Here is a 21,322-nt window from a genome sequence, read left to right on the forward strand (position 1 = left end):
TTCACTTCCACACATTAAAACATCCGGACTGTAGTTAGTAAAATTACTCCCGAGCTGAATAGTTTGGTTAAATAACATTCGATACATTTTCAATATGTTCTTGTTATTTAATTTTTACTACATTAGAAAGCATGTGAAAAACATAAAACCAACTCCCAGTGTCAGTACATGCATGGTATATTCATGTGTACTGTAGTAATATACATACCCTTTGATAAAATAAAAAAAAAACGAATAGAAAATTCAAAACCTTTTATAACTTTTTTTCAGTCTCGAAAAAACCCACTGTAATATTGTGCAATAAAAAACAAAACACACCAAATAACAAATACAATGTTTCTTTATTATATGTATTCCTCAACAGAGGCTTTAAAAACCACTTGGTGACAAACTGTTGGTGAATAAATAATCTGATGTCCTCAAACACATCCAGACAACTAATCTCACATCTGACCAAATGATTTGTACTTCTTCCCTCAACGTCTTCACAGGAATGTTAAACTTGTTTAATAGGCCTCGTAAATGGATAAGAAATACATTTATACTCGTGTACAGAGTGATGTCACCTCTGACTTCCAAAACTAAATTATGATGAGTATTGGATATATTGACACCTTGGGTTCACCCTTTATGAGAATACATAAACATATACAGCCATGAGGCAACAGCTTCATTCATCCCATGAATCAAAAAAAAAAAATTGTGCAAATGCTTTTTACAACTCGCTCTTCAACTCATACGTCAAACTACAGCACATCATTTCATAAAGCAACTTTTACACTCGACACATTCCTCTTTACCTCCCGACACAGACTCAATAAGGCCGAACCAACTCTTTTAAGACAACATGGATGAGTACTAGGGGGAACAGAAAAGCAATGGTGGACATTTTAACTGTTGCAGCACCAATACGGTCTACACCTAGGATTATACAGTGTTTTTTTTATGAATGGTAAAAACAAAACCATAGCATGCAAAACAAAAAGTATACCAAAAACAAATTAACAAAAAAAACTAATAGCTTTGGCTCAGTTAACAACCTTAACTCCCCATTTTAAAACATCACTGCTTTCTATTTTGAAACCTTAGTTTATAATGTAATGAAAGGATAAGGGACACTAACTTGTAGTGTTTGTATTTGTGTGCTTTTTGGAAAAAATGCATTCGAGCCAACCGTGACCTTTTAAAGGTCCTACCACATCGGAGAGTTTTACACAAGTCAGCGATAAACATGCTCGTGCTAATCTGTCACAGCTGATCTGTATACCTAAGGATAGCAACTAAAGATTATTTATATTATTAGTTATTGTGCCATTTATCCAATTGATTATTGAATTGCCTTTTTTAAATGTCAGAAAATATAAAATGCTTATAAGTTCAACCCTGCAATGACTTTGTTTCCTTCAAATAGCAGTTCAAAGATACCCAGTTTACTTGTATGTATAAACAGTAAAGCCTTAAAATCCTCAACATTAAGAAGCTGGAGCCTGAAGATGTTCGGCCTAAAGCCTCATGTAAGTCTTTAGTGTAACAGTTTGTGTAGCTTCCAGATTTGGCTTTTATTCCCTTTTTAAAAAGGAGGTACAGACTGTAAATGAGTGGGTTTTTTGGTATTTTTTCTGAGACTTCAGAAAGCACAGATCCCATCGCTGTTCGCACCGAGTGCAAATAAATGTCTGAACTTGAAATGCCCATTAACTGAGACACAATTTATAAAAAAAATATATAAAAAAAACACAAATTAAATATGAAGTGAAATGTAAAATGCCGTACTAGAAGTCCTTTCAGTTAGATTTGTTTCCTTCTTGTTTCCGGACCGTTTCCTGAGGCGGTAATTGGGGTGAGTCTTCTTCATCATCTTCTTCTGTGGTTTGTGTCTCCGGTTTATTCAAATGATCCTCGGTCGGCGGTGCTGCAGATTGTGTACAGTTGATCGGTGCGAGCACTATGGCAGGCTGCAGGGGACAAAAACAGTGTCTATATAAGATGGCTGAATGGTGTGGAGCAGAAAACTAAATGTAATGGTAACAGAAGACAGAAAAGGCCGTAGATAAGACAAAGAAAACAAAATGCAGTCCTCCCACTGTACACGGGTAGATTTAAGGCTTTTCATTACACCCAGTTAAAGGAGCCTTAATGTCATCAGAGGTATTCCTGTACGCAGAGATAACAAGTCCCAGATATGCACAAAGAAAAGTGGAAGCATATCAAAGAAAATCCCACATACAAAAACATGCGTATTATTTTAGAAATAACACAAGCTTTTCTAAATCACCACCAATGTTTGTTTAATCTAAAAGCTAATCCCAGATGTGTGCACGCAGAAAATAAAAACACATCTACTCTAAAGGGAAAAACCACAAAAGGAACCTTAAGCAACATGAAGATGTTTTAATGGTAGAGAAGCAAGCCCACATGGAGTACCTGCAGTGACATTCACAGACAGCTGAGCCCTCAGCAGCAGACTACAGCACACCCATAGTAAAATAAAGGGCAAGGAGCAGCGATGGGAGGGAGGGGACAGTAAAACAGAAAGAAGCACGGATGGTATTATTAAAAGGGGTTACTCAACTTAAGATTCTACTTTACTCTGCATGTTTTTAACTTAAGATTTTTTTTGTGTTGATGTTTTTTTGTTCTTCGGCAGTAGGCGGTCATATCAAACTGGTATTCACCACAAATCCACTTCCAGTCCAGAACTGGGGCAACTCCTTGCGCCACAGCGCCACACTGAGGCTGGTGAGCAGAGTGCAAGGCACCAGGTAGAGCAAGGCCGGCTGACCCATCTGCATCACGGCCAGCGCCACGAAGGTGATCAGCAGGCCCACGCCGTACGCTACAACCGGAGAGAAGGCAGACACAAGGTCAACATTTTTTTTGAAAATCCAGACAACACTTGAGTTGAAGCAGATTTCACTCCAAAGCCCCATTCTGATCTGAATTAGGTCTTCAGTGTCTTTGGAGTGATTGACATTAGTGGCACTGGTCAGACATTGGATCAGCTCAAAGTGAAATATGAATTAAGTAAGAACATAGGGGACATTAAAAAGTGTCTTTGCTAATCTGATATATGGAAACATGTTTCCAGCAACCTATTGTTAAACTTGGGGAGGGACAGTACATTAAAGTGGACCTATCATGCTATTTTTGAATAATATATTGTAGGACCATACCTATATAAGGCATATTTATACTTTTTATTTTTCAAAATATATCCATTCCTCATTTCGCTCAATTTAACACTGCCTTTCATGCTCGGATTCTGTGAGAACAGCACCATCTGGTGGCCTGAAATATGTACTACAGCGTCTCCAGCGCTTTTGAACGGCAATGTCCTTGGCTGTCTCCTCCTGATTGGTGGAGTTGGCCCAATAGCCGTAGCGCAACTTCTGTGACGACATAAAAGTGTTCAAATCTGGATCAGTCTGTATCAGAACCGTTGCAGCTCCTTTTTTTAGAGATTTGGGTATGGAGGAAAATAGAGAGGGTTTTCTTTTCTGACACTTGGTGAGTTCCCTGGAACACCGGGGACACATATTCATGTATAAAAGACGTACACAAGTGCATTTTGCATGATAGGTCCCCTTTAAATGGGCTCTTGTAATTTCAGCTACAGATAGTCTCTCTTGGCTGGTCCTGCAGAATCCAAATGTAACCAAACACTACCATACCATTTAATCTTCACAACCCTTATAATACTTATGTATGTACGTACCGATAGTACAGGCCACAAAGTAGATACGGGAGGATTGTGTTAAAATGTCAAATCTGTGACAGTAAACCACCAGCAGACCTGAGAAGAAAACAGAGAGATTAACAGATCAATATAAACTACAATATTCAACCACCTTTAATGAGTTTGAGTTCCTCTCTAATTACCTGGTACTAAGATATCCCCAAAGCCCAGGAGGGAGAAGGGCCGGTCACACAGAGCCAGAGGAGAGAAGTTCAACCTCGGCACTTTGAGCACCATGGGGAGCTGGAGGAAACAAACATTTGTTTATTAGCATTTACTTTTCCTCTGAGCTGAGAGAAGCAAAGGAGTCGTGTTGATTCAAAACGAGCGCACCTTTTCATGATGTGAGGAGTCGGAGGGACCGGTCGCTACCTCCACCATAATACTCTCCCCGCTCTGTGGAGGACAGGCCGTGGGCAACGTGAGTATGACGCACAGGAACACAGACTGTAGACATTTGAATAGCCTTGAATTAACTACATACCTTTGTAAAGAAGGGTGTGATAAATACGAAGAAAACATCGTAGATAAAAAGAACCGACAGTAATAAGGTGCAAGCCTGCAGACAGAAAGGGAGGTCAGCTGAGATTACAACTAACATACGCAACAAACAAACCCAATGAAAATGTTCAAAACAATATTTGATGAGAGTGCTGACTCACCTTAAATGTGGGGAGTCTGACTGTTTTGAGCATGTAGAGACAGAAGGCGATCCCCAGGGCGTCCTGTAACACCCACGCCCACCTGGAGGACACGAGACTGAGTCAGCTGGCAGACCCTCATGTAATGCACCTCCAACATGTACACACACTTCAGAGTCATTTTTACACTGAGACCAACAGCGAATAAAATGTTTATTTTATTTATTTTTTGTATCTTTGCACTTACTGGTCTTCATTGCGAAACACCATCCAGGTGATGCTGACAGCGATGCAGAAGGCCGTGAGCAGCAGCATGCGGATCTGCGGCCGCTTGTGCAGGTATGGCAGGTTGTTCTCTGGGACCCTGCAGCGGTAAGCAGTCCACACATCAATGACCATATATTTATATCAATCAGACAATGTGATTTTCTGGATTTTTTTTTTCTCATTTTGTCTTTCATAGTTGAGGTATACCTAGGATGAAAATGACAGGCCTCTCTCATCTTTTTAAGTGGGAGAACTTGCACAATTGGTGGCTGACTAAATACTTTTTTGCCCCACTGTATGTAAATTATACAATAATACATGACTTCTTGGGTCAGCTATGATTCTGAAATCATACTCATGTGAACAGTCTCACCTGCACTTGCAGAAAGGGATTCTCCGGACAAAAGGCCACAGGCAGCTGTGCAGGCCCACAGAGGAGGCCAGACAGAAGATGGCTATGACCCAAATAGCTGGGGGGTGAGGAAACAGGGGAGGCAGGAGGAGATCGTTACACGTGATATGTACATTTCTATGGGTTGTTTAATCTTTGACAAATCTAGTCCAATAGGTGTATCAGTTTCACCGCTGTGTGTCCAGTATATAACGTACTGGAGTTAAAATGCAAAGCAGTAGTCTGTTTTTAAAAATGTAAACTGGATCATTTACTCTTTTACTGCACAGCCAGTCTTTCAATGAGGAGGAATCTATGGTTTGAACTAAATGGAGGAATTATTAACTCATTTTTGCTCAAACCCAACGTCTCGTCTTAATGATTTAAACAACTCATAGGGAGAGGTTTTATATTGTTTTCAAAGCGATCAATTTATCCATTTTGGAATTACAATAATAGCCAAGTAATTTGTGTGCGTAGGAAATCAGCTATAAGAGGTTACACTGATGTCATAATTAACAACACAAGCCTGCGAGATGTGCTTTACAATTAGAAAAGGGTGTTAAGTGGAACTGGAGTTACGATTATTTGTAAAACATTGTCGACCACATTCTTCACATCCTGATTCCTGCATTATTGAGTCACGCCTGACCTCAATGAGTGAAGCAGGAAACACAGCAATACATCAATTGACTCTCATAGAAGTGGATCTGACCCAAAAATGTTTTGTTTAACAAAAAGTGAGTATGGACCAGCATGTTGAGATATATCATCATTGATATTTGTCGTACCCAGGCTGTCGTAGAAAAAGTAGAGTAGCACCAGCATGCTGCAACACATGACCACGAACACACAGATCATGATGGGGGTGACGTCGACCGTCTCCTCGTCCTGCTTCTCCGCTCCGTCGTCCCTCTTGTGCTTCATGTATCGTCTGCAGGAAAGAACCCAATTTCAGAGAGGCGTGCTGGCCTGAGGTTCTTGTTTCGGACGCTCATAACTCGAGAGGCTCATCTGCTCGGGTTCCAGCTTATTAAACAAAATAGGGTTATGGCAGGGATACTCAAGTCCTCTCTTATCATTTTCAAACAAACTAACTAATACTATAACTTGGAAAGCAATTGACAATAAACAGATAGTTAACTGACTTTACTTTGCACAGCCTGAAAGACCATCACCCTCTTGACTTTTTTCATGCACCTTATTTACATAAAATACAAAATATCCCACGGGAACTGAGTAAATCGTGAGGCGCGGAAACAATGGCTCCTTTTTGGGGGGGCTGGTGAAGTTGAGTATAACTAGCGCAGCACAGACAGCTTGCTCTTAGTTTGAAACAGTATTTACTGATGGTTGGGACTTTCCAAAGCAGCCAGGATGATCACCTCATCATGCTCATATAATATTTACCACCACGTTGCTGCCTGGGCTACTTCCTTCCTTAGTTCAACACACACACTTATACTCCAAACTGTTTTCTTGCCCGTGGTGCTGTGCGTCAGACTGTGGCCTGAGTCACCGTGCCAACTCGGTCAGGAAGAACTGACTCGCATTGGCTCGAGCCATGAGTCACCCGTACAGCTTCAAATAAACAACGCTGCACTTTGGGGGAGGAGCAGACTGAACACACACTTTACTGAGAGAGAAGACTGAGCAATCGTATGCTCGTAGTTCTCTGCCAAGAGAACTGGGACTCATTTTCCCTGGAGTCGACCCCCCTGGTAACTTCACTTTGATTTATATTTATCTGTCTGTTTTAAAAGAGCTGCATGTGTTAGGGCTGCTCGATTATGGCAAAAATCATAATCTCGATTATTTGGGTCAATAATTGATATCACGATTATTAAAAACGATTATCCATATACTTTTAAAACATCCATTTATTGAAAAAAAACAGTTGATTACCCTGAACTTTAAGTATAATTCAACAGAAAAATCCCCCCCCCAAAAAAAAAAAAAGTTTTATTTCGATTATGTTTTTCATAATCGTTGCAAGTCAAAATCGTAATTGCGATTAAAATACGGTTTTAATTGAGCAGCCCTAGTATGTGTACAGGAAGAAGGAAACTGCATCCTGTGATGATGCAATGTAACGGAAAGAACAACCAGCATCATCTTCTACCTTTTTTGTCTCTAAAATATTTTTTTTACTAGTTTCCAGTTTGGATTTAAAAAGTTCCAACCAAGAAAGGGGGTACCCTCTATTCTTAAAATATAAAACCACTGGGTTATTTCTGTATACATTGTAACCCACTTAAGCATTCAAAATGACTATTATTCCACATTAAATGTCAGCTTCCTCCATCGTTTCACTCACTTCTTGGTGTCTCTGCTGCCGGCCCAGTATCCTCCAATAGCAACGGTTCCCACTGCCATCAGAAAGATGATCACCATGTTGTAGTCCAGCACCGGCTCACTGGGAGCGTACATGGCGACCTGTCTTTCGTCACCAAATTTCTGCAGCAGTTAGAAACCACATTTAGTCGAGGCTATTTTTTAAGCTGTACACAACAAAATCCTTCTCAGTAGATTCTCATCAAACATGCATTATTTAGCATTTGGCAGAGATCCACTTTCCTGTCTCTCCAGAGTCAGACTCTAAAATGTTTACGGTGAGTTGACTTTGCTGGGGAAGAGAAAAACACGGACACAGTTGAACACTCAGGTTTGTTAGTCTTCTGTTGAATGGCCCCTCACCTTGATAATCTCCAGCAGATCAGTGTAGCTGAGCAGCGCTACAGGAATGTCAATCTCTTCATACTGAGTCCTGTTTCCTGCTGGGGGTGTCTGTGATTCAAAACAAAAACACATTTCTGTTTTCCGAAGTGCCAAATGCAATATTCTCTTGATGCACAATGTAATAAGCTACATCTTTAAGATGTAGAGGCAAAGTTCCTTCCTTTTCAGTGGAACACCATGGGACATTATTTTAGGGGGATACAAATCGAACAGTTGTCAATCTATTTTGTTGATTTTTTAAATGTTGCTATGAGTTGCACATATATTTGTACATTTGAAAGATATTGTTGCAACTCCAAAATGTAGAAGATTGTTTTAAAATTGTTGCAATAGAAGACGGAAATAACAAAACTGACAACACATTTGAAAGTTGCATAAATGAAGTAATATCTTTACCTATTCTCTCACTGCAGCTACAACGCCTGTGTTTCATATCGGGACAATTAACTAGCTCGCAGTTGCATAGCTACAGCTCTCGGCATGGCTAGGCTTGTAGTGATTTACACCTCTTTTAATACTTGTTTCCTCGTTGTGAAAAGAAAAGGGAAATAGGATTTGGTAGCAGTCAATCAAATGTCAGTGTTGGTGTTACAGCTGTTTCACTTAAAAGTAAATGTTACCATGCAAAAATGAAATGTTCTCAACTTTCAAAATGATCTCTTATATTTGTTTTTATTAATGTTCCAAAATAAGGCACAGGGGTGGCATATCAGAGACAGATGGACTTTTTAGAGTAATAAGCATGTTTACCAGTCTGTCCTTGCTGACGATGAGCAGGCCCTTGGCTCCGTTAATCTGGGCCAGTCTGACCTTTTCATAGAAAGTGCAGTTTCCTCTCATCACCATGGGGATGCGATTTGGGAATCCTCCCTCTGGGACGTCAGAGGGCGAGCACAGGACCGATGAAGTCAGGTCATAGATCGGAAGACGAGACTTTAAGACACACAAAGGGTGCAACGTTAACATATTCTGTTAGGGGTCAACTCTTACCATAAATAAAAGGTCACAAAGTGTCTTTATGAATAAGCACTGCAGACATGTCTTGTTGCTCGCTCGTGACTTACTGCCTTGTTGAGGTCCTGAGGTAGACGGGCCCACTGAGAGTTGAAGAATATGCAGTAATCCTTCCCTTTGCTCTTGCCCATGTCACTGAAATGGGCCATGCCGTACTCTCCCACCACCTGCCAACATGACAAAAACATCACTCCACGTCCATCAAACATTTATAAATTGATTTTTTGTATAGAACATAGACTTGAACATTATTTCCACACACATGTGAACTGTCGTTGCTGTTCTGTAACAAGGTTACATTCAAAACCATTGCTGTAAATGTATCATGTTTATTTGTATTTTCTAAACAATGAAGATTGTTAAAGTTGACACTTTGAATTTGAGTTTGTTTTTTTATGTATTGCAATTTTTTTTTTTGTTATACTAGCCATAATATATACATTTGGAGTTGAAGGGTAATTTGAGTAAGATATGTAGCCCACTCACTTCTAATCAACTATATAATTAAACAACAATGCGCATGCCCAAAGCTGTGGCAATGGAAGCTGACTTTGATGCCAGGTGTGGCTGATTGCCTGTTGCCCTGCTGCAATTTGATTGGCTGATTGCCAAATAGTGTTTTCTAATTGGCGCTTAGATGTCAGACGTCTGAATTTCACCTATAAAGATATTAACTTCGATCCCCATGAACAATGCAGAGTATTTCCTACAGCACATAAGTATGCCTTTTGCTGAACATCTTGAGATAAAACTGAGAGTGAATAAAAAAGGGCCATTCGTGAGTTGAACAGATATGTGCTCTGTCTAATTATCATGTGTTAAACTCAGTGGAAAATTGGCAAAGTGTATGTCAAATTGTAAGATATTAGGATTTGTACAATGGTGGAATGTAACTAAGAACATTTACTCAAGTACACTTTGGAGTATTAATGTCACGTTATACTACTACTCGAATACCTTTGGAAATCACATGTTGTAATGTTTACTCCACCCTTTATTTGCCAACATTTGATGTATTGTAGAAAAAACCACTTGGCAGTGTTCGAGATTAGCCCCTCCTTCAAAACATACAGTATGAATGCATCACTAGTTATAATAGTTTAAATGAGCTATTCTTCATAATGAGTACTTTCTACATATTGCACGTTTTGTATATTTTGATGCCTATACTTCTACATAAGTAGAGTTTGGATCGTAAGATTTATATTTGTCTTTGTGTTTTTAGGCTACTACTTAGGTAAATAAAACATAGTACTTGTTTTATTATAACAAAGATGATGTCAAATGTCTTACAGACAAGAGAAGAATAAAACACTTGGTAATACTTTAGAGTACAGTTTGTTTGATGACATTAGGACATTATAATTGGCTGAGAATTTGTTTTACAATCCAGCCCAGATGCTCAGACGCGTTACCAGAGATGTGACACTGTAGCAAGATGTGAGTTAATGGCTAACATGTTCCTAATGTCTGGTTAATCGATACTGAATCGCAGTCGGCCATTAAAAACTCTAGTGGTTAAACATGAAGCAGTGAGTCATACATAATCCTGCTTCGTTAATTTTGCCTCAAAGTGTGAAAGATGTGCCTGTTTCCAGGGCCCTCGGTGATCTCCGCAAGCTAACAGGCATAGCATCGCAGCTAATACATCCCGAAAACACGGCTGTTTTTGCCAGCCATGTCTGACAATGCAATGTAAATGTGCAGAGAAACAGTTTATGAAGAAATACCCACTGTCTCTCTCACCTTATGTATGAGAAAAGCGGCCCAAAGCAGTGTTTCAGGGACCTTCATGATGCGTAGCTTGTTGTTGTTTCCCCCATCAACCACCCAACCAACCAACCGCTCCACTCAAAGCGCCTTGCACTAACCCCCACCAGCTGTTCCAAGCCACGCCCATATTGCTTTTTGGAGTTTTTTTATTGGCTGTCACCGTCAGAAACGAGTGAACATGTCCCTGATTGGTTGAAGTCAAAGTCAGTCAAAAAAGAACACAGAAAAGTGGAAATATAAATAGGCCTAATAGTCTAGCGCAGCAAGTCCTCAAAAAAGGCTTTAGTTTTAGAGATACCCCTACCCGAGGTAGAACAAAACACAACAATGCTTTTTCTTATCTTTAGGGTCTCCCGTTAATGAAATTGATTGTTGTCAAATTTTATTTTGGGGGAAAACTGGTTGTTCTTTAGAACTACCCCAATCCCTGAAAAAGAGCCAAATTACACCAGGCCGAATATGGGAAAGGTGACAAAAAAGCCCATAACTTGAGAATTATCACTATTTTCCTCTTCAGATTTGCTGAGGTATTATCCAGGTGGCTGTCCTACATCACCAAATAGTCAGACAATTATTTAACTAAAAAAATACTGAATTATAGTCCTGTAAATTTAGCCTTAGTTTAGACGGAAATTGTACTTTTTGGTGATAGGAACATAGGACTCCATCACTTTTCTCTAATTTATCAGAAAAACAGTCATCCCTAAAAAATATACCATTACTGAATTGTCTAGTGTGCTATTGAACACTAACCAGTGGTTGTATGGACATATCTGGTACAGTTCTATTGCAAATGGGATTTCTTTAGACATAGGCCTACCTCTTCTCTGATACAGTCAAATTCCGAATAAGTGGCATGATAGCCTATAAGTTAAGAATGCTCACTCTGATGGTCATCATATTTGGAGAGGGAAATACCAGGTGGCTGAACTACATCACCAAATAGTCAGAATAAGAGTAACCTAATCAAATAAATTATATTAGTTCTAAATTGCAAGCCTCTAAAACATAGGTGTAAATAGTACAGGTTTTATTGAAACTTGAACCTTAATTCAAAGTACAGTATACAATTCATCAAATAATTCTGTGAGAGGTCAAGTATATAGATACTAGAATATAATGTTAAATGTCAGGTTCCTCAGAAACGTTAGGGGACACATTTTGACATTCTTCACAGCAGGTGCAGAATTCCGTACAGGGAAGGCCAACAGAGAGGCACTGGCACTTTCCACTCTCTCCATCAATCAATCAATCAATGTTTATTTATATAGCCCAATATCACAAATGTTACATTTGTTTCAGTGGACTTCACAGTTTGTACAGAATATCAGTATGACAATACGACACCCTCTGTCCTTAGACCCTCACATCGTACAAGGAAAAACTTCCAGAGAAAACCCACAGTTTAAAGGGGAAAATGGGAGAAACCTCAGGGAGAGCAACAGAGGAGGGATCCCTCTCCCAGGACGGACAGACGTGCAATAGATGCCGTGTGTAAATTGAAAAGATAATACATTTGCAACATAGGTAGTCCAAATGTTTGGAAATGCATGTATGTATAATAGGAAGATGAATCCACGAGGATATCCATCCAGGACTTATGATCCAGGACCACAGCCACGATTCAAGATCCAGGACTCGCGATCCATGACACAGGACCGCAGGATCATCCATGACTCCGGATCCCGGCGTATATAGACACCAAAAAGAAAGACATTTGGGGAAGCTGGGTTAATCGGAACATGAGAGTACACAGGTATAGACAGAGAGAAGGAAGAAGTAAGATGTCCCCCGACAAACCAAGCCTATATCAGCAAGACTAGGGGCTGAATCTAATCAGCCCTAACTATAAGCTTTATCAAAAAGGAAGGTCTTAAGCGCACTCTTAAAAACGGATAGGGTGTCTGCCGCCCGAACACAAACTGGAAGCTGATTCCACAAAAGTGGAGCTTGATAAGAAAAGGCTCTGGCTCCCATTGTACTTTTAGAGACTCTAGGAACAACCAACAACCCTGCATTCTTGGAACGCAATGCCCTAGTAGGACAGTAGGGTATAATGAGTTCTTTAAGGTAAGATGGCGCCTGCCCATTAAGGGCTTTGTAGGCGAGAAGAAGAATTTTAAATTCTATCCTGTGTTCTATAGGGAGCCAGTGTAAGGCAGCCAGAACAGGAGTAATGTGGTCCCTTTTCCTAACTCTGGTTAGTACACGAGCTGCAGCATTTTGAATCAACTGAAGCGACTTGACTGACTTCTTTGTACACCCTGATAATAAGGAGTTACAATAATCCAGCCTTGAAGTAACAAATGCATGGACTAGTTTCTCTGCATATTTTTGAGGCAAGATATGCCTGATTTTTGTAATGTTACGTAGATGGAAGTAGGCGGTCCTTGAAATTGATTTTATGTGGGTGTTAAAGGATAGATCCTGATCAAATATAACACCAAGATTCCTTACAGTCTCACTGGAGGCCAAATTAATGCCATCCATAGTTAGTATATCTTTAGATAATTTGTTTCGTAGATTCTTCGGGCCAAGTACAATAACTTCAGTTTTGGTCGTGTTTAACATCAAAAAATGTAAGGTCATCCACGTTTTTAAGTCCTTCAGGCAGTCTTGAATTTTATTTAGATGATTCATTTCATCAGGCTTGATTGATAAATATAGTTGAGTATCATCCGCATAACAATGAAAGTTTACAGAATGATTCCTTATAATATTGCCTAACGGAAGCATATATAGTGTGAACAAAATAGGTCCAAGCACTGAGCCCTGTGGCACTCCATGGCTAACTTTGGTTTGCATGGAAGATTCATCGTTGACACGTACAAACTGAGAGCGTTCAGATAGATAGGACCTAGACCAGCCTAAAGCAGTTCCCTGTATGCCAACTAAGTGCTCTAGTCTTTGCAATAGGATATCATGGTCGATAGTATCAAATGCAGCACTAAGATCGAGCAAGACAAGAATAGAGACAAGTCCCTTGTCTGAGGCTATTAGAATGTCTTTTGTGACTTTAACCAGAGCTGTTTCTGTGCTATGTTGTGTTCTAAAGCCAGACTGAAAATCTTCAAATAAATCATAGTTTTTTAAGTAATCACACAGCTGTTTTGCGACTGCTTTCTCAAGAATATTCGAAAGGAACGGAAGATTAGAAATAGGTCTATAGTTGGCTAAATCCTCTGGATCGAGGTTGTGCTTTTTAAGAAGCGGTTTTATCACTGCTACTTTGAATGATTGTGGAACATAGCCTGATAATAAAGACATATTCATAATATTTAATAAAGAAGTGCTAATTAATGGAACAACTTCTTTTAACAGCTTAGTTGGAATCGGGTCTAAGATACACGTTGATGGTTTAGAAGAGAGAATCATTGAATTTAATTGTTCAAGGTTTATGGCTGAAAAGCATTCTAGTTTACTATCTAGTGTAATATTAGAACTTACGTTTCCGGGAGCTGTTGATAACACTATACTGGTCAAAGGCAAGAGGTCATTGATTTTGTTTCTAAGAGTAACCATTTTATCGTTAAAAAAGCACATAAAATCATTACTACTGAGTGCTATGGGAATAGAAGGCTCAATCGAGCTGTGGCTCTCTGTCAGCCTGGCTGCAGTGCTGAAAAGAAATCTTGCATTATTCTTATTCTCATCTATTAATGAGAAGTAGTAGGCTGCTCTCGCTTTACGCAGTGCTTTCTTATATTCATTGAGAGTAATATGCCAAATTAAACGAGATTCTTCAAGTTTATTGGAACGCCATATCCTTTCAAGTTGTCTCGACTTTTGCTTTATTTTGCGGGTTTCGGTATTATGCCATGGAGCTGATCTATGTTGTTTTATTTTCTTCTTTTTCAAAGGAGCAAGAGAGTCTAATTTTATTCGCAGCGCATCTGTAGCACTATCAACAACATGATCAATTTGGGGTGGTGTACATTTTGTATAAGTTTCCTCCCTTACATGCAGACATGCTATCGAGTTAAGTATTGGTGGAATCTCTTCCTTAAATTTGGCTATAGCACTAACAGATAGGTTTCTGCTGCAGGAGCTTTTGGCTAATGCTTTGTAGTCTAGTAACAGTACTTCAAAAGTTACTAAGAAATGGTCGGATAAAGCAGGATTATGCGGTTCGACTAATAGTTGCTCAATTTCAATACCATAAGTCAGAACAAGGTCGAGAGTGTGATTATAGCAGTGGGTTGGTTTATTTACACTCTGACAGAAACCAACAGAATCTAATATAGAGTTAAATGCAACAGTAAGGCTATTTTTATCATCGTCAACATGAATATTAAAGTCACCTACGATAATTACTTTATCTGTTTTAAGTACCAAAGTTGATAAAAACTCAGAGAATTCTGATAAGAATTCTGAATAAGGACCTGGTGCACGGTACACGGTAACAAATAAGATTGGCTGCAAAGTTTTCCAGGTCGGATGCGTAAGACTAAAAACGAGGCTTTCAAAGGAGGTATAATTTAATTTTTGTTTAGTATTGATAAGTAAACTTGAGTCAAAGATTGCTGCAACTCCACCTCCTCGGCCCGTGCCTCGGGCAATATGAGTATTGATATGGCTGGGTGGAGTGGCCTCATTTATGCTGACATATTCTTCATGTCTCAACCAAGTTTCAGTGAGACAGCATATATCAATATTATAATCTGATATTAAATCATTTACCAATATTGCTTTAGATGCTAGAGATCTTATGTTTAAGAGACCACATTTAATCTTCCTGTTTTGTTGCACTGTAGTAGTTGTTACATTTACTTTTATTAGGTTATTATGTATGACACCTCTATTAGGTTTTACCTTAAATTGTCCTTGAGCAGACACACACACCGTTAATATTGGGTATTTTATTGGGTTCGGGATTCCTATTGATGACTGCCTAGGAGAGAGCGCAGAGAAGCGTGTAAGACTGCGACTCTGCCTCCTGGTCTCAACTCCAGTTTGTCATGGATTAAGTCCACAAAGCCCTGAAATGTTTGCCGAAATGAGATTTGCACCTTCCAAAGTAGGATGAATGCCGTCTCTCTTAATCAGACCAGGTTTTCCCCAGAAGGCTGTCCACACTTTGCATCTTTGCAATACAAGTGAAGTGAGTAATGTCTCTCACTTCTGTAGGTGCTGGGGGTTTGTAAATAGCACTGGTTGAATGGCCCCATCTCTGACAATCCACCCCTTGTCAACAGGACTCCCTAACAAGGGTTTGGGTTCGGGCTGTGACACCATATCGCTGTCTGAAACATTGCTCTTTGCACATGTTGTTGAAATGCATCCTCTGTTGGCGGCAGATTTTCCAGGGCTGAATCTGTTGTTGATGCAATTATGAACCTCAGTTCATCCAAGTTTGTGCACATCAGTCCAATTTCCTTTTTTCTTTTTTCCATATAGCAGAAGCGCAAATTCTCTTGTGATTGGCAAAGACTCTTCCAAGCTGGCAGAGAGTCCAACATGGGCCAGATATTTGAGCTCGGTGAGATGGGTCTTGATTTTGGTGAATGCTGTTGTCTTTCCTATTCTGTACAAACGACTTGTTGTGCCACAGCCAGTGAGTGCACGACATGCTGGTAGACAGTTAGACATGTCTTTTCCTATTTTCTCACATACGGTGTTGATGGGGACAGATCTCTCTCTCATTCCATGGCCTGCATCCATGTACACTAGAGATGAACCAAACATGTATTTGCTTGCATAATATATGAGCAGTATTTCCACACCTGTGTCATCACACCTCACAATGATGCGGGAAATGACTCTGCAAGATGTATGGCATGGAGCACCATCCTTGTGTCTGCCTCCTCCTGATCACTGTACAGTGATGTCAAACTGCTGACTCCTGCTGTGCAGATGCTCTTCACCTCCTCCCCTTCGTCACATCCTGAGTGTAGTCTCTGTGGGGCAGCAGTGACAATGTAGTTGCTCACAAACGTGCACAGTGCAGTCTTGTTTCCACTACTCCTGAAGTACTTCCTGTAGTTTGGGACATTTGTTTTGCCAGTGATAACATGTGTAGGCCTTCCATCACTTGCACCTCTCCTTTGCCTCTCCAGGTCTTTGATTGACTGTGGGCCGTCATACCTGTCAAATACTATGACCACACATTTCATTTCTTGTTTTCTATATATATATCTATATATATATAGATATATATATATATCTATATATATACCACCATATATACAGTGCAGTATATATCTGAAGAATAACACAAGTGTTGTAGCCTAAAGCAAAGCAAATGTCCAGAACTAAAGGAAGTACTTGACAACAATCAATTTCATTAATGGGAGACCCTAAAGATAAGAAAAAGCATTGTTGTGTTTTGTTCTACGGGTATCTCGAAAACTAAAGCCTTTTTTTGAGGACTTGCCGCTAGACTATCTACGATTACTTCAATTTAGTTCAATTTATAAGAGTTGAACACGGTTTAGTTCCTGATCTTGACACTTGACACGTTACCTTTTAATATAGGGTTTTATAAACTGTTTACACCTCTGTAGCCTATACTGTACTGTTTTGATTTGTTGTCATTATAATAATAATTCCTTCGATTTAAGGCAGCCTCTCACGACACCCAAGGACACCATACAATTCAGTAAATACTCTAAGAGGTTAAAAGCAACCCAACAGGATAAAACCCAAACAGGCTATCATGGAGGAGACAGAGTCTGGGAGCAGTGCAGGTAAAAGCCCGAGCAAAACACTTGTTCTTGTATCTGTTTATGTTCTTTAATGTCAATTTCTGTTCTGTCTGTTAATGCCAGGGTTATAAGAAACCAGATAAAGAGAACACGCTTATTTTTATATTTCCAAAACAAAAGTGCTGATTTTAGTTTCAGTCAAAAGACTCAAGCCTTAGAAACAGGTGTGTCATTTTGGAGGAGAAAATGGGGTAAAGATGTGTGGTTTTACCTCGGAAGTAATAGGTCAGCAGGGGTCGCTATACTACAGGGAAAGTTTAAAAGTCATGTTATCAGTCCACAATAGAGAGATTGATATTGGAGACATAGGAACTTAAACCAAAGAGCATATGGAGCAATAAGAATAGATCACAGCAGTCCTGCATAGACTTCTGATCTCCTCAGAATCAGAAACAGGTTTATTTCCAGGTAGGTTCGCACATACTAGGAATTTGACTTGATGTCATGGTGCACACATAAAATATAAAAAAACAAGAAATCTAATATAAACCAAAAATATTTTACACTGTAATAAAATACAGTTAAATAGCAATAACAATTAAATAAAGCAGTAATTTACATGGAAATAGAATGCTATGAATGAATTTTAGAAGATAAACTATGAAATGTGAAATAAGAATATGTGCAGAAAGGAGTATGAACATTGTGTGCATTAATGTAATGCATATAGTCTATGATGTGGCAGAGGTAAAGTGTCAGTGGGGGGACCGGGCCTTGTTTAAAGGTGACCTATCATGCAAAATGCACTTATGTACGTCTTTTATACATGAATATGTGTCCCTGGTGTTCAAGGGAACTCACCAAGTGTCAGAAAACACAACCCTCTCTATTTTCCTCCATACCCAAATCTCTTAAAAAGGGGCTGCAACGGATCTGATACAGACTGATCCAGATTTGAACACTTTTATGACGTCACAGAAGTGGCGCTACGGCTATTGGGCCAACTCCATCAATCAGGAGGAGACAGCCACGGACATTGCCGTTCGAAAGCGCTGGAGACGCTGTAGTACATATGCCAGGCCTGTAGATGGTGCTGTTCTCACAGAATCAGCCCATGAAAAGACAGTGTTAAATTGAGCGAAATGAGGGATGGCTAAAATGCATGATCTGTTTGGTATTTTCAAAAATAAAAAGTATAAATATGCCTTATATAGGTATGGTCCTACACTATATTATTCAAATATAGCATGATAGGTCCACTTTAAGAGGCCGGTAGCGGAGGGGAAGTAACTGTTCAGGTGGCGAGAGGTATTGGTCTTGATGGAGACATAGAACATAAGTTGGATTCAGTACTAAAAGAACCCTCAGTCTTTACAGATCATACTGCTGTTATCACAAAAGTCAATCTGGGACCAATCAGACATAACTGTATCTGGGACTACTGGAAATTAAACAAAACACTCTTATTAAATACTGAATTTAAAACCGAAACTCAGAAATATTGACTATGCAGTGGCTTTTTAATGCTTTGCCTAGGAGTGTGCTGCAGCTTCTTAGATATCCAGATACTGAGGCCTCAGTGGTTGATCTTTCTAATAGCAGTATATTCCTTGGTGAAGTGGTCGTTCATATACATTTGCGAGCATTTGTTGTTAGGTTGCTGTTAGGTTAGCCCAGTCTAGCGTCATGATAAGACAATTCATAACAAATTGTTTATTTACATTTATAGAAGAATACGTGACATCAACTGTCAGTCCAGGGGGAGAGCAGAGCAGCAAGGTAGATATAAGAATCTAAGAGATATTAGAAGGGACTACATTGAATATCAGGAAGACAAGTCAAGTGATATGTGGGCGGATTGACTAATATTCCAGATCTAATAAGGTGCAAGATGAACTTCGAAATACAGTTTAAAAATATTATACCGTGCAAAGAGCATGGTGATTATTAAAAGAATAATATGCCACAGCTGACTGCCACTATCATAGGGGCATTAAAGTGCAATGTCATTATTGTGTATTTTGTTCTGCAAAATAGCCATTGATGGAAGCAACGCACCTGTTGTCCAGACATAAACCACACCCTTGTTCCCATGTTTCACTCTAACCCTTTAGACATAAAATGAGGATTCTGATCTAATCTAAATACACATATTCACATCATGATGTTTCTGCCAACAATATCATGGTCTGTCATTTGTTCTTGCATTTAAAAAGTAAAATGTTTAAACCCTTCGTGGTTTTTGGGTTGTACATCAATCTGTTCCTTCTACCCAGAACCCTCTATTTTCATATCTGATATTGTTTTTGTAACATTACCTCTCTGCTGACTTCTTTCCATCTTGGATCTCGTTCCTTAACCTTCAAGATCTTTGTCAAGTATTTTTATCCTGCAGGCAAACATTATTTATTGCTCTTCAATGGAACACATCTGAAGCAGCAACTATTAATAAATGGATAAATAACCTTTTAACCTGCCTGGCCATGGAAACAGTGAAGTCTACTGCTAACGTCAGACCTGTATCCGCTACCTGCAAGATACCCAACCTCTTTCTGATGAAGATAAATAAATGTAGATCATACATGACAGAATGATGAACATGCTGTTTTTGTTGTTGTTTGTTTGTATTTGTCCTTTATGTTTCTGTGTGTCCGTCTATATTTGTGTTGCTGTTTGTGTCCTGCAAAATTATGAAATCCAATAAAATAATAATTCAACAAGAACAGAAAAGTGCATGGACAATGTGAACTTGATCCATTAACGACTATAACTGCTAATATTAAATAGCATCTAAGTCATACATACTGACTTCATTAAATAGACTCTTGAAACATAAGTAGAAGCATTGCTGCTTCATATATCTAAAAATATACCACTTATTATTATGTCAGTGTGTTACAATACACAGAGCTACTGGAGTAATAATCGAGGTAGTACAGGCTTAACATTAAAATAACTTTGGTCTAAAAGCCTTCGCAACTATGCACAACCAAACAGCTGGTGATTTTCACCTCCGTGTATGATGGAGTGGAGTTGTGAAGGGATGGATGAAGGATGGCAAAGACATTTAAAAAGTCATGTGATGTGTGAATGAATATTAGATTTTTTTGGTAGCCATTTTCATTTAGCAAAGTTAAATGAAGAGCCAAATAATGCAAGGATAGCAAAAATGACAACCATCCGAGTTTCTTTCCCCCCCTCCCCCCCCCCCCTTGGTGTGAAAAGCCTTTCAGCACTGGGCTTGAGCAAACCAACTGTGGCTCATTAAAGTGACAGATCTCTGATCCTTGGCTGGTAAGATAGAGCTGAGACATTGTCAAAGATGCAACTGTACTGAGTTACAGAGCCAAATATAACAGATTGCAACTTCCCTCAACCACGTCCATACACTACACACTGTTTGAGTTTGGAGCTGTAGGTGGGGATCTCTGGTTGTACTTCCGTAGTCAATGAACATGTTTGTACAGAAGCTGCAGGGCTTAACAGGGCTGACGCGTTACTATTGTTGCGAAATGGGCTTGTCTCAATATGACTCCATGTATCGTGCAGGTGTGACATACTTGATAAGTCCGATGTGCCGGTGTTGCCAAAGCAAACTTTATCGATACTAGGCGTCCATTATTGTTCCCTGAGATCTATTGCTGTGATAAATGTGTTTTCAGTGTGAAAAACTGGTCATATAGCAGTAAGTTTGAACACAGAACTTTACCGGCAGTGTCCAAATATCCCTTGCATGACATTAAGCACTTTAGGCTGCTAAAACTAGTACTAGTTTGTGTTCTTGGTAGCATTAATATACACTGTAATCTGTTCCACCATACCCATGTCATTGTGATGTATACTTAGCAAGACTTTGACTTTACTCCCAAGACGATCCTGTGGCTTTTCGGGGAGTTTTTACCATACAAGGAGAAGAGTTTAGTATGGTTTCCTGTGGGAGGGTTCTGATTTCTCTCACTCTGCATCTGATTCACCCTGTCTCTATTCCTCTCTCCTTTTATCCCTCCCTTGTCTCCTGGATCAGCTCCAAACCTCCTTTCTGCTCACTGTACAAGCTGAAGGGAGAAGGGAATCTTATAAAAGAAGAACCTCACTAAAAGACTTCCAAAATCAATAT

General features: G+C 39.4%; 1 protein-coding gene across 3 annotated transcripts; it reads right to left on the bottom strand.

The window, feature by feature from the left end:
* Positions 1 to 322: 322 nt before the first annotated feature.
* Positions 323 to 10,671, bottom strand: sppl2 (signal peptide peptidase-like 2). Of its 3 annotated transcripts, XM_079652524.1 has the most exons (16): positions 10,535 to 10,671; positions 8,839 to 8,955; positions 8,525 to 8,707; positions 7,733 to 7,822; positions 7,353 to 7,492; positions 5,827 to 5,969; positions 5,018 to 5,114; positions 4,625 to 4,741; positions 4,399 to 4,480; positions 4,221 to 4,295; positions 4,070 to 4,132; positions 3,880 to 3,979; positions 3,716 to 3,793; positions 2,676 to 2,836; positions 2,425 to 2,465; positions 1,810 to 1,955 (listed from the first exon to the last, which is right to left on the bottom strand). In XM_079652524.1, exons 1-16 carry the CDS (start codon positions 10,580 to 10,582, stop codon positions 1,946 to 1,948), a joined length of 1,545 nt encoding a protein of 514 aa, XP_079508650.1. In that variant the 5' UTR covers positions 10,583 to 10,671; the 3' UTR covers positions 1,810 to 1,945. The 3 variants fall into 3 exon arrangements, 2 of the variants coding, with proteins under 2 accessions (XP_079508649.1, XP_079508650.1); XM_079652523.1 differs by lacking the exon at positions 2,425 to 2,465 and having other exon boundaries at positions 323 to 1,955; XR_013803000.1 differs by lacking the exon at positions 2,425 to 2,465 and having other exon boundaries at positions 1,818 to 1,955; positions 2,573 to 2,836.
* Between the last annotated feature and the right edge of the window lie 10,651 nt (positions 10,672 to 21,322).

The sequence above is a fragment of the Notothenia rossii genome, assembly GCF_949606895.1.
Source record: "Notothenia rossii genome assembly, chromosome: 9".
NCBI lineage: Eukaryota > Metazoa > Chordata > Actinopteri > Perciformes > Nototheniidae > Notothenia > Notothenia rossii.